Below are 13553 nucleotides of genomic sequence, written 5' to 3' on the forward strand. Positions count from 1 at the left end.
CACACTCATTCACACACATATGCTACAGCCAATTTAGTTTATTTAATTCACATATAGCGCATGTCTTTGGACTGTGGGGGAAACTGGAGCACCCGGAGGAAACCCACAAAAACATGGGGAGAACATGCAAACTCCACAGAGAAATGCCAATTGACCCAGCCATGACTCGAACCAGCAACCTTTTTCTGTGAGGCGACAGTGCTAACCACTGAGCCACCATCGCACCTCTAATAATAATATTGTAAAACTCTTTCTTGGAGTAAATCTTTTAAATGTTTAGAATTTTCTGGAATTTATTTATGTAACCCGTTTTGTCTTTTTGTAATTGTTCTGTCTTGCATAAAAAAAGAAAAGAAAAAAAATATTTGCTATTGCTGCCATCTAACGGTCAGTTGAAAAGGTCATCATATTTTGTAAGACCACGAGAGTCATATTAAATAATTATGTATGATCAATCCACAAAATGTTTTTATACCACATATCACAAGTGATTTTGATTAGCTTTGCTAATGGAAATAAAAAATATGGTTTCTAAAGAACCACTCAGTTTAAAAACTGTTGGCTAAACTTAAATTACGGCGTTTTAAGAGTTTTGAGAGTACTCTCTAATAAATCTAAAAACCTACCATTTACAATAAACCAACCACCAAAACACTGCGTGGTTTTGCAACACTAACCATGACATTCTACTGGCAATCATAGTTTAAAATAATTGATCTTATCTTACAAACCAATCAAATTGTAGATATGACCATTTGCATATAAGTCATTTCCACAATTTCTTATGCTATTACCAATTTTGTCTTTTTTGATTTTAGTTTTGGTATTTTTACCTACAAGGGAGAAGAGGCGACCTATTGAAAAAAAACTGGATTTACTGTTCATAACCTTTAGATGGTGCCAGATCTCGAAAAAACGACTGCTTGATGGAAATAGATGTGACTATGTGAGATATTGCTGCATGAGGTTTTTTTTTTTGTTGTTGTTGTTGTTTGTTTGTTTCAATATGTTGTGAATTTTACCAAGTTGCCTTGTCGAGTAATGTAATAAATAACACTACAGATGGAAACACATAGTGTACACGAGTTATATACGAACCATCTGACAAGGAAATGAAACCGAAAGAGCAATGGGCGTTTCATTCATGAATATGGCTTCGAACTACCAAGAGGATTCCGGTGAGTTTATTCCGATGTAAAATAATTAAAACTGTATCAAAAGTGTAATGAGAGCTGTAGATATGAGTTATTTTCAGCAATATGAGGCGATGTTTTCCTCTCTACATGTAGGCCTATCTGTCAAATCTATCTTATGATTTTCGGTGGTTTCTATCAACACTTCAGTCATTCAACATGTCATTCAGTTTCGAAACGTTGTTTCTAAAACTAGTAATAATGATACTTAAATACGTTTACTCTAGTAAATATTTGTCTTCGAAAAGTCTTCACCTCAAATCATAGCCTACTGGGGCACGTTGTCACAGTTTGAAACCTTTTAGAAGTTACATAACTTTTTAATTAGTTAAAATTAAAACAGCAAGGGTTTTAATAAGGTTTTTCTTGACTAAAGGAGTTTGTTGATACTACTTTATCAAGATAAATATGAAATGATATTTAAGAAAATGATAGTTAGCAACATGCAAACAAAAGCTCAATGTAAACAAAAGCACAGTCTCAATTATTCTGTCAAATGACTGCACGACCTATTGTCTTTAATTAGACAGGCCTTTCATGTCATTTCAGATACATGTTTGAACATATTTGTTATATATTTGTTATATTTGAAATATAATGACTGTCTGAGCAGATTTTATTAACCTCAGATATTATGCAAACTATGTAAATCTGTCAAACTGAAATTTAGTAGCACAGTAAAAGTCAGTAGCCTAACATGTTTTTTGTAAAAATAGATGAATACCTTTTTTCAATAACCATTTACTTGTTAATACATAATAGTTTTGATAACTTATTTCTAAAGCTAACTTATTTTATCTCTGCCATGATGACAGTAAGTAATATTTCACTAGATATTTTTCAAGACACTTCTATACAGCTTAAAGTGACATTAAAGGCATAACTAGGTTAATTAGGTTAACTAGGCAGGTTAGGGTAATTAAGTTATTGTATAATGATGCTTTGTTAAGTAGACTATTGAAAAAAAATATATAGCTTAAAGTGGCTAATAATTTTAGCCTTAAAATGGTTTTTAAAAAATTAAAAACTGCTTTTATTCTAGCCGAAATACAACAAATAAACATTTCTCCTGAAGAAAAAATATGATTCGACATACTGTGAAAATTTCCTTGCTCTGTTAAACATCATATGGGATTGGGAAATATTTAAAAAAACGAAAAGAAATCAAAGGGGGTTTAATAATTCTGACTTCAAATATATATATATATATATATATATATATATATATATATATATATATATATATATATATATATATATATATATATATATATATATATATATGAGCAATTACATGCAAATGTCAATCTTGCCATGAAAAAAAAAATTACGTTTTCCCCAAAAATAGAGAAACGCTTACACAAAAAAAATGTAGAAAGGAAGTATTTTACAGTACTTTAAAAATACTCATAAATGTATTTGTCAATGTTTCAAACTATTATATTTAATTTGCCAAAATCACACAAGTGGCAATTTCACAGCTGTCACATCCATAACGAAAAATCACATTCATAATGACACTTTTTCCTTATAAATGCAAAATTGTCAAATAAAATAAAATCAATAATTTTTGTTCTATAGTGAGCCGACACATATCTGTTTGATTAGCATTGTTTATTTTGGGTTGTGCAGTTTATTGACAGAATTTCTACAAAGTATGTTGTATATTGTAAACTCGCAAACTTTTTTTGTCACATTTATAACGCACGTTTATTTTCCTCATTTAAAGTATAAAAAATCTTTTACAGATTAATATTTTTCTGATCCCATAACTGTGGTTAGTTGTTTTGGAAAATATAAACAGATGAAAATATAAACAGACAAAATAATGTTAACGTATACTTTCTATGTGAATTAATGTTTTGAGTTTTTACTGCAAATGTCACATCCATAACGCTGGAATTGCTCATATACATTTATAATGTTACTGAATCTTATGTATTTATTAACTTATTTTTATTTTTTCTTATTTATATATAATCCTGAGCAAAGTTTCTTGAGTGGATAATTATTATATTAAAATTATTTCTGAAGGATCATCTGACAGTGTGAATCAATGGGTGCTAAAAATTCAGTAATAATAATTTTAATATTAAAGAGGGCTTGTTTTTCTCAGCTGAAGGCGGCGATCAGCTTTCTGGTGATAGTGGCTCAGATTTCAGTGACACTGACACAGACTCTGAAGCATCCACTGATTCTGATTCTGACACTGAAGATACTCCACAATCACCTAACCAGGTACACATCTGTTTAAAATGACAAAATGGCTCTTAAGGCATGAAAAGTAATCACATTATTGAGTGTAAATACATCTGCAAGACACTGTAGGTGAATGGGGTAAAAAACGCTGTTTCATTATGCTTTCACAAAGATGATTGATTAAAAGAAGAACTGCAAACATTTCCTTTTTAGATGTTTTTGAACATTTTCTAAAATTTTCTAAAAAATTTTGATGTATATAAGATTTATGAAGTGGAGATTCATGGCTCAGTGCAGGATAAAAAAACCGGGCGCTCCGGTTTCCCCCACAGTCCAAAGACATATGGTACAGGTGTATTGGGAAGGCTAAATTGTCTGTAGTATGTGAGTGAGTGTGTATGGATGTTTCCCAGAGATGGGTTGCGGCTGGAAGGGCATCCGCTGAGTAAAACATGTGCTGGATAAGTTGGCGGTTCATTCCGCTGTGGCGCCCCCGAATTAATAAAGGGACAAAGCCGAAAAGAAAATTAATGAATGAATGATAAAAGAGACACTTAGAAGTGTAAAAAAAATCTGAATTGATGTGCATAAAAATTGACTGTGATTTTACCTTGATAAATGAAGTCTTAATCAATTATGTTGCTTTGTGTTCAAGCGTAATGTTTGCAAGTATTACAACCGTGGTCAGTGCCGTTACGGGGAAAAGTGCAGGGACGAGCATGTCTGCAGCAACTTTCTGAACAACTCATGCAAATATGGCACCGGATGTCGACTCAACCACAATCGTCAGAGTCCTTCATCAGGACAAGACAGGCAAAAAAGAACAAGACACTCACCTGCAGGTTTGTGTGCACACATCTTAAATATGAAACATAAGTAAGGCTTGTTCTTTGGTCATTCCTGTATGAAAATTTAAGCCAAGCCTAATCTCTACCCCAGGGTAATAATTGATGAAAAACATTAACTGCTGAGTTATCGCTCAAAAGATGTTGATCCAGGAATACTGCACTTGGTAAAATCAGGTTCTGAATGTGTGGATAAAGGTGGAAACATAAAAAGTGAAAGAATTTTCTAAAAAATGTATTTAAATATATTTTTCTTTTTCTTAGCCTTTCAATACTTTGCCTCTAGGACATACTCAATGTTAATGTGAAATCTGTTACTAGCAACTCGGCATTTTTACTAGCCACAATTTTGTTGTTGGGAAAATATATTTTATATGCGTAAATTAGATTTTGGCATGCTGAAATGACATGCCTCCTCTTTCATTTACCTTTATTTGTGTATTGTGTGTGAGCTTGCTCAATGAGCATAAGCAAATGGGTTGTGGTTTCACAGTGTCACATTGCAATTAGTTTTTGTTTTACGTGACTTTTCAGGGCTTAACAGTAAGGATTTACCCATTTTTTTTCTCTGGCCAGCACCAAACTAATTATTTCCTTGCCACAACATTTGAATAACGTGTCAAAACAAGCACACTATAACTGTATACTAAATCTTAATGTAATTTTTTTACATAAAACTATAAATAAATTAAAAATCTAATCTTTAGCAACGAGATAGCACTGGCAATTTAAAAATGATTTTCAACCAGCCAAAGTGGCTAATGGGGGTGGCTGTCTAACCTGCCTCAGCTACCCGCAATTGGCTGGTTGGCAGGTGTTAATGTGTTAAAGTCCTGAATATAATATAATATAATATAATATAATATAATATAATATAATATAATATAATATAATATAATATAATATAATATAATATAATATAATATAATATAATATAATATAATATAATATAATATGGTCTGAAATGAAAAGGGGTCAGTGTCAGTACAAGTGTTATACAGCTTTTCAAACAATATATTGTTTCATATAATTATACCTAACATATAAGTTTTAATTATTGATAAAGAAATCCCCAATAAAATGTCATAATGGTAGTATATATGTTTGTCTTGTCAGGTGTATTTTGAACAAGAGTGGCTTGATGACTATGATGAGTATTTAAAGACAAAGTACCACGGTGAAGCATCAAAATACTCATTGCCTGTCATTTGAAATCTGTATAGTTTGCCACTATCCCTCAAACCACTAGCAAAAATTAATACTAAATAAATTATTGATACTACATAAATATATATTGTTATAAAAAGTGTCAAAATTGTGTAGAATAACTACAATAGTTTACACCTGTTTGTGTTATTTGTTTTTGCTTCTAATATCTTTACAATAAATATAATTACTAATCTTTTTAATATTTAAAGTATTCGTTTTATTTCAATAGATGAATATTTTTACCTAATAACAATGGAATTAATATTATAAATAATATATAAATATAGACATTTAATGCCGAACTGTTGTTAAAGTAAGACTAGTAATTCTATAAGTTCAGTCACATTTTACAGCAATGTTTCTCAACCACGTTCCCTGAGGACCACCAACTCGGCACATTTTCCATGTTTCCTTAACAAAACACACCTGATTCAGATTATCATATCATTAGCAGAGATTGAAAGACCTGTAATGGGTGTGACAGACAAAGGAGACATCCAAAACATGCAGTGTTGGCGGTCCTCCAGGAATGTGGTTGAGAAACACTGTTTTACTCCATTTTGTGTAAAACTGTTCAGTAATCATCTTTGTTTTTTGATCTGTTTTTAATCTTCATATAGTTGCAGAGGATGAAGAGTTTGAGGGGCCTTACAGATGGCAGCTGAATACTGGAAAAGGCTGGAAAAACATTTCCAACGATCATATCCTTGAAGCCCAGTATTCACTTCCTAACACCAAAGGAATCAAGATTTACAACACCTCTGCTGGGTAAATGCACATAATCATTCATTAATGAGTGTCACTGATTAAAAGATTTCTTGTGAACAAGGTATAATGAACTAATAGTTATAGCCATACTTAACCAGTTAATTGATTACTCAAAAAATTGCATACATTCTTTTACTACAAAATATTATTTTGATATGAATGTATATAGGGGACCTATTATGAAAAAATCACTTTTATAAATGGTTTAAACACATTTGTGTGGCAAAATATTGTGGAAATACAGCCAACCTCCAATGGTAAAAATTATTTCAGTTTATTTTTATAATCGCACTTGATAAAAACAGTCAGAAACATCTTCATTGAAATTCTCCCTTTGTACATGTCATCTGAGAGGGAAAGCCCCAGCCAATAGTGATTTCTCCCTTATTAGCATATACAGCCCTGAGCGAGAAGCAGCCATCCTCTCATAGAGTTTTTACCTGCTGAAGATAATGGCAGCGCCTAAAAGGCATTATAAATGTGGAGTTTTAGGATGCACAAATGATACCTTCTGAGACACATCTTTTGACATTTTCACAACACAATTTAGATCAAGCCCTAAAAGGGGCAGTTTCAAAGAACTATAAATGAATTGTGGGATATTTTAAACTGAAAAACGTTCATTTTACCTAGAAATGTACAATCAAATGTACATTAAAGTAAATTTTTTGCAGTTTCACAAAAATATAGGTTGAAACATGAATTTCTAAATGAGCCTGTGTAGGCATTATCCATGGCATTCACACTTTTTAGCTGCATACATTTATATACATCATGTCTGTTTTCTTATTTATTTTATAGGGCTGTTTCGATTGATTTCATTAAAATGAGAGTTCTTAAGAAAACAAACATTAAAGTTCGGCGTATGAGCTCAAAAGACACAGAATGGCTGTGGTATTACAGAGGAAACCACTGCTGGTATCGATATGGTGACAAGGTGAGTTTTAACAGTCATTTACACAACACCATTTGCAAATAAAAACAAATACTGTAATCCACTATTTTAAATGACTGTGGTGTTTAGGACCCTGAAAACACTTTCAGAAAATGGATTTCAATTTGCAGTTTTTTTTTTTAATTATACTGTTATAATCTCCATGTAAACTATAAAAATTTGTATTTTTTGTACAATGTCACATGCATGTATATTTTATGTTGATTTGTGTAGTGTTTCTTTACAGTGACATCCCCAACTGTTAGTCTGGCTTTCAAAATGCATCATTTTAAGTCATTTTTGAGGATACAAACGTAACAAAAAAGTTTTTAGTGTATTGTTGTTGTTTAAATATACCCCAAAATCTGTTACATTATATTATGACGAAACTTAACAATTACTTAAAAATTAAAAATATGGTGTAAATGAGAAATCTAAACAAGGACCAGGTGGACGTAATCGTTGAACAAGTTATGATAGACAAACCTTGCCAATCAGGAAACAGAAGCAAATACAGGAATATAAAACATGAAACAAAACTGAAACTTAATATCTTTTTCTTTCTTTCTTTCTTTCTTTCTTTCTTTCTTTCTTTCTTTCTTTCTTCATTTATTCAATCATTTTAAGTTATTTTAGTACAATTGAAACTAATTAAAAATAAGAATAATTTCTTTACCATCTAACTGTAAGATACGTTAATGTTTATTTTGTAAAAAAATATTTATTTATTTACTTAGTTGCATACTTACCTAGCTCTGATAACTATTATTTGAAATGAAGGATATTTTAACATCGAAAGTCTGAGTTTGGCACAAGCCAAACAAAATCTTTAAATAAAAAGTGACCTTACAAAAAGCAATCGAAAACATGTAAAAGTATCATGATAATAAGGGCTGCTTTATTTAAATATAGTTTATTTATGTATTATGTTGTTCCATATAATATAAAAAAGTAAGTAATACTATGTTTGTTCATCTTTAATAAATTTCTTTTTATTACACCTTTGTCTATAGGGCAAATCCAGGCCGATTCAGAGCTCAAAACTGGAAACGGAGTTTCAGAAAGACCGCAATGGTTCAGTTAAATTGACCATTGACTCTACACAGTATGAGATATGCTTTAAAGGTTTGTTTTATGAAACACACGTTTCTTTTCATTTAGTTTAAACAGGAAAAGTCACATTCATACATTTTTTCTTCTGCCAGGAATGCGTCAGAGAAATGTGTCTACAGGACATAAGAGGACAATCAGACGGCGTCCTAAATACGAGCCCCCCAATAGCGGAGGGTAAATATAAGTAGTTTATTCAACAGATTCATGTTTGCCTTTTTTGCATGACAGAGTGAACAATGAAATATAACATATATAGCAATATAAAAAATGTTCTAGCATAATAACATGTCCTCTAACTCAGTGTTTCCCAACCCTGTTCCTGGAGGCACACCAACAGTACATATTTTGGATGTCTCCCTTACCTGACTAATTAACTTCAGGTGTTGGAGTCTCTTCTGATGTTCTAATGAGGTGATTCAGGTGTGTTTGATTAGGGAGAGCTTGAAAATGTGTACTGTTGGTGTGCCTTCAGGAACAGGGTTGGGAAACACTGCTCTAACTTATATGACTGAATATGTTGTTGGAGAAAGTTAAGCTGGTCCCAAATGGCACACTATCCACTATGTACTTATGCACTTACACACTCAATAGCATAGGATATGTATGTAGTGTTGTCCCAAATAGAACACTAATGGTTATTTTACTAAGCAGAAAATCAAACCATTTTCCTGATGGCGTTTGACGGTCACCATATTAGTGCAATAAATGATTACATAATACCTGCCATGAGTATAACCGCATTCAACATCAGGAGGCAGTACAATCACTCTCATAGGAGAATTTTGCTTTCAAAATCCAAAATAAATAAAGTAATCGAACATGAGCTCCGCCCCTTCCGCTACATAAGCAAAGCTGCGGTCGCTGAGTGCGAGAAGTGTACATCATTCCACACTTCATTTGACCGGTTGAATAAGTGCATCATCTGGGTAATTAAAGTGCACTTATTTTTTTAGCGTTTTCAGTGTGAATGCACTACTTACGCTATTTATACTACAAAATGGCTTAGAATAGTGCATAAGGTTGCGATTTGGGATGCACCTTCAGTTTTAAAAGTAATGCATTACAATCTTGCCTTACATCTTTAAAAAGTAACTGTTACTTAGTTACTTTTTTAAGAAAGTAATGTGTTGCATTACTTTTGTGTTACTTTTTTAATCTGGGCTGGATTGCTTGTCTGTAATAATATATTATTAATATATTAAAACATATATTTTCACTAATGTATGGCCCTAATTACACTCCAAAATTAAAATGTTAAGTGAGGAACATGTAAAGTTGCGTATGTACAGTTGAGCTCAAACAAAATAAAGTTGGTAAAAAGTAAACAAATTTGTGAATAAATGTAAAATAAGTTGTGAATATGAAATAGGAGAAATAGTGGGTAAGGGGTCGTCTATATAAAATCCGCACACTGTTTTAATGAAATTGACACTGACACTGCATTCATACTATATTTATACATGAATACTTAATTTCATGATGAGGCTAATCACAACGTTATTTTTATTTTTACATTGCATATAATTGCTAAACTTTAAAATTTTGCTATAGGCCATAATAAGATGCTTTCACAAATCGGACACAAAATTGTACAGTATAGTGCCTACTTTACACAAGTAATTCGAATGTGTGTTTTTTGTTGTATATTCTGTTTCTGACTTTAATTCCATTCTGATTTATTTTCAAGTTATAGAAGTACAATTTGTTGTGAAGAGACATTTTAAATGGATTTGCATTATTTTGTAAAAGAAGTGTATATATACCCGATATTTTAATGTTGTTGCTGAACAGATTACATGCATTAAGCTCCAGAATGAAAAACATGATGACTCCTTCAACAAATAAAACTCCAGAGTGGCAGTTTCATGGGAGAGATCATTGGCATACCTTCAAGAACACGGTATAACTTTCTTTTTTATTTTGTTTGTTTGTTTGTTTGCTTGCTTTTTAATGTTTATGAGGAAAACAAGCCAAAAGACCAGTCTCACCAAAATGGGAGAACAGCAAACTAATCAAATAATCAATGAGAAGCTAAATATATTAAGATATTGGTTTTGTTCTTTTGTAATGATTAAGCAACAAATTAAAGTTTTCATTTTGAATTGTGAAAAGATAATCTACAGCTAAAATAATGAAACTCTGGAACCTTGAATTTTACAACGTATATTATATATGTTATATACAAAAAAAAAATCATTTCCTTTTAATTATTCTTCTATTAGATGGTGTAAACTTGTAATTATTGCAATATAAAACCATTCAGTGTAACTTAAAACTAGCCCTGTTCTCTCTGTAAGGGTTTAGTTTGCAATAATAATAGATTAAACATAGATTATCCTGTAATTAGTGTCACTGGCTGTACTGTATGGTCACAGAGAGATTAAAATCTTAATATTGTTTAACTTGATATTGTTTTTCAATAGGGTGGTTGTTCAGTCTCAAGTGCTGATATTGAGAGATGTTTCAAAAAGAACCAAACTACCATGAACTTTACTGTGAATGAAGACAACTACACTCTGGATTTTGGAAGTATGTCAGCAAAAAAACAAAAACAGTAACATGTTGTTTTGTAATATATAGCACCACAATAAAAAGAACATGGGTCAAAGGTGAAAAACATAAAATATAGTAAGATAAAGGTAAATTAAAATTTTTTGGTGCATTAGAATGTTTTATTTTGTAATCTGGGAAAACATATACAGTTGAAGTCAGAATTATTAGCCCTCATGTTACATTTTTTATTCTTTTTTTACCCAATTTCTGTTTAACAGAGATTTTTTTTTCAACACATTTCTAAACATAACTAATTTCTAATAATGGATTTCTTTTATCTCTGCCATGATGACTGTACATAATATTTTACTAGATATTTTCATGTTACTAGTATTCAGCTTAACGTGCAATTAAAAGGCTTAACTGGGTTAATTAGGTTATCTAGGCAAATTTGGGAAATTAGGCAAGTTTTTGTATAACAAATATACATAAGTTACTGTTTTTATCCTGTTCCAATTCAAAAATATTACTTGGAGACTAATTAACCTTAAAATCTTTTTTAACTGCTTCCATTGTAACCTAAATAAAACAAATAAGGCTTTTTCTAAAAGAAAAAATATTATCGGAAATACAGTGAAAATTTCCTTTCTCCATTAATTTTCACTTGAGAAACATTTACCTAATCAAAGGCTAATAATTTTGATCTCAACTATATACAGTTTTACCATAAGTTATAGAAGACACTTAAATGTCACTCAGTGTAATTACTGTTTATGTATAGCACAAATATAATATTTAGAACAATAATCACTTTATGGCATGTTAAAAGACTATATAATAATTACTGTTTGACCCCTAAATGAATTACCCTCTGAATTTATTTTAGCCCCCTGTTTATTTTTTTCCTCAATTTCTGTGTAACGGAGTGAAGATTATTTTAACACATTTCTAAACATAATAATTTGAATAACTCTTCTGTAATAACTGATTTATTTTTTCTTAGCCATGATGACAGTAAATACTATTTTACTAGATATTTTTAAAGGCACTTCTATACAGCTTAAAGTGACATTTAAAGGCTTAACTAGGTTAATTTGGTTAACTAGGCAGGTTAGGGTAATTAGGCAAGTTATTGTATAATGATGGTTTGTTTTGTAGACTATGGAAAAAATATAGCTTAAAGAGGCTAATAATTTTGACCTTAAAATCATAAAAAAATTATGATTATTTATTCTAGCCAAAATAAGAATAAATAAGACTTTCTCCTGAAGAAAAATTATTATCAGACATACTGTGAAAATTTTCTGGCTCTGTTAAACATCATTTGGGAAATATTTAAAAACAGAAAAAAATCGATTGAGGGCTATATTTATGTTCGATAAATTAAAGATTTAATATGTTTAATTTTGACATAAATATATCTGTTTCACTTGATGACAATGGAACATTATTTCACCAGTATGTTGACATTTTATTTCTTCAGCTATTTAAATCATTATATACATTTCCATTTAATATGGGTTCCTTTAATATATGCTCTCGTTTATACATTTAATGCAGAAACCAAAATGGGACATCTCATCTTTGACACATTATGCAAGTTATGGATTCTGAATAAGTTTTGTTTTTGTTTTTTCCTTTCAGGGATGCGTCAAATAAACCAGAGAACAAAGGCTGAACGGAAGGTTAGACGTGTGTAATATGGATCAGGGGCAAAAATTCAGGATCCAAATTCCAAACTTTATACATTGATTTTGAATTTGAACGTTAGTGATTATAATTTTAAATGTTTCATCTGCAATCTTGTTTGGTAAACTGTAATTCATGTTTAATTAGTTTCGATAAACCTTATTATTAATGTTTCTGAAATGCTGCTTGCCATATCATCTTGAAGAAATGTATGAAAGGTTTCTGAATGACGTATAACTTTGCTTTCTGTCTAACTTGAAGAAAAATAATTTTTGGCTATGCTATTATTTTTATTATTACCTTGTGTCATATCAATATATTCATCATGGTGAATATTTTTGCTATTATCTACAGAAAGTGCCTAAAAATCTGTTTACGAATTAGCTTGAGACAATTTTTTTAACAGATTTGTTACAAGCATCAGGGTTACACGCAATAATGTGTGCATATCGAGCATGCAATATCATCTACAATAGCATTCACTGCAGCATAATTTTACATTACAGTATGTAAACCTTACAATGAATTAACATAACATGCAATGACTAAGAAAATATTGTAGGTGAACCTGTTTTTCATGCAGGTTTTTGCTTATAAACTGAACTGTTTAATTAAAGCTAATAAAAACTATGCAAGAGTTTGTGGTGTATGGATGTGGTCTGTGTTCTACTTAAATAAAATTGATTATAAATGAGTCCTTATTTAACAAACAAACAAACAAAGACACTAATGCATTTTTAACATGTTTTTTGACTATTCCAATCTTCTCTGTCACATCTTAATTGCATTATATTTACTATGTTTGAAAAAAAAAAAAAATGCAGACTCCTTTGTCTTGGCTTATTTCAAGTCTTTCACATAATACCTTACACGATTTAACAATTTCCACACACAAGTACTGCTTGATTACAAATGCATTTGATATCAACCTTGATTTTTCACCCTTATTTTCTTCCATAAATAAATTTTTTACAGTGGGTAAGCTATAAAAACTGCAATATTTAATCAAAGTAAACAACAGGTCATCTATTTTGTTAGCAAGGCTTCAATTGTTTTTTAAGTAATATATGTGAGTATGTATTGTATAGCAAAGATTTTCCTGTTGTCTGC

General features: G+C 30.8%; 1 protein-coding gene across 1 annotated transcript; it reads left to right on the forward strand.

Annotated features, from left to right (window-relative positions):
- The first annotated feature begins 934 nt into the window (after positions 1 to 934).
- On the forward strand, positions 935 to 13083 carry si:ch211-244b2.4 (uncharacterized protein LOC541512 homolog). Its single transcript, XM_056455493.1, has 10 exons — positions 935 to 1178; positions 3310 to 3431; positions 4048 to 4234; positions 6067 to 6214; positions 7016 to 7151; positions 8162 to 8273; positions 8354 to 8435; positions 10053 to 10161; positions 10685 to 10790; positions 12399 to 13083. Exons 1-10 carry the CDS (start codon positions 1130 to 1132, stop codon positions 12452 to 12454), a joined length of 1107 nt encoding a protein of 368 aa, XP_056311468.1. The 5' UTR covers positions 935 to 1129; the 3' UTR covers positions 12455 to 13083.
- The last annotated feature ends 470 nt before the right edge of the window (positions 13084 to 13553 follow it).

The sequence above is a fragment of the Danio aesculapii genome, chromosome 4 (genome assembly GCF_903798145.1).
Source record: "Danio aesculapii chromosome 4, fDanAes4.1, whole genome shotgun sequence".
NCBI classification, from domain to species: domain Eukaryota; kingdom Metazoa; phylum Chordata; class Actinopteri; order Cypriniformes; family Danionidae; genus Danio; species Danio aesculapii.

What these genes read in the sequence shown, in the direction of transcription:
- si:ch211-244b2.4 (XM_056455493.1), top strand. Translation starts at nt 1,130, where the DNA reads ATGGGCGTTTCATTCATGAATATGGCTTCGAACTACCAAGAGGATTCC. An exon ending in CTCCACAATCACCTAACCAG is followed by an intron (nt 3,432 to 4,047) that starts GTACACATCTGT and finishes TTTGTGTTCAAG; the next exon opens with CGTAATGTTTGCAAGTATTA. An exon ending in GAGCCCCCCAATAGCGGAGG is followed by an intron (nt 8,436 to 10,052) that starts GTAAATATAAGT and finishes GTTGCTGAACAG; the next exon opens with ATTACATGCATTAAGCTCCA.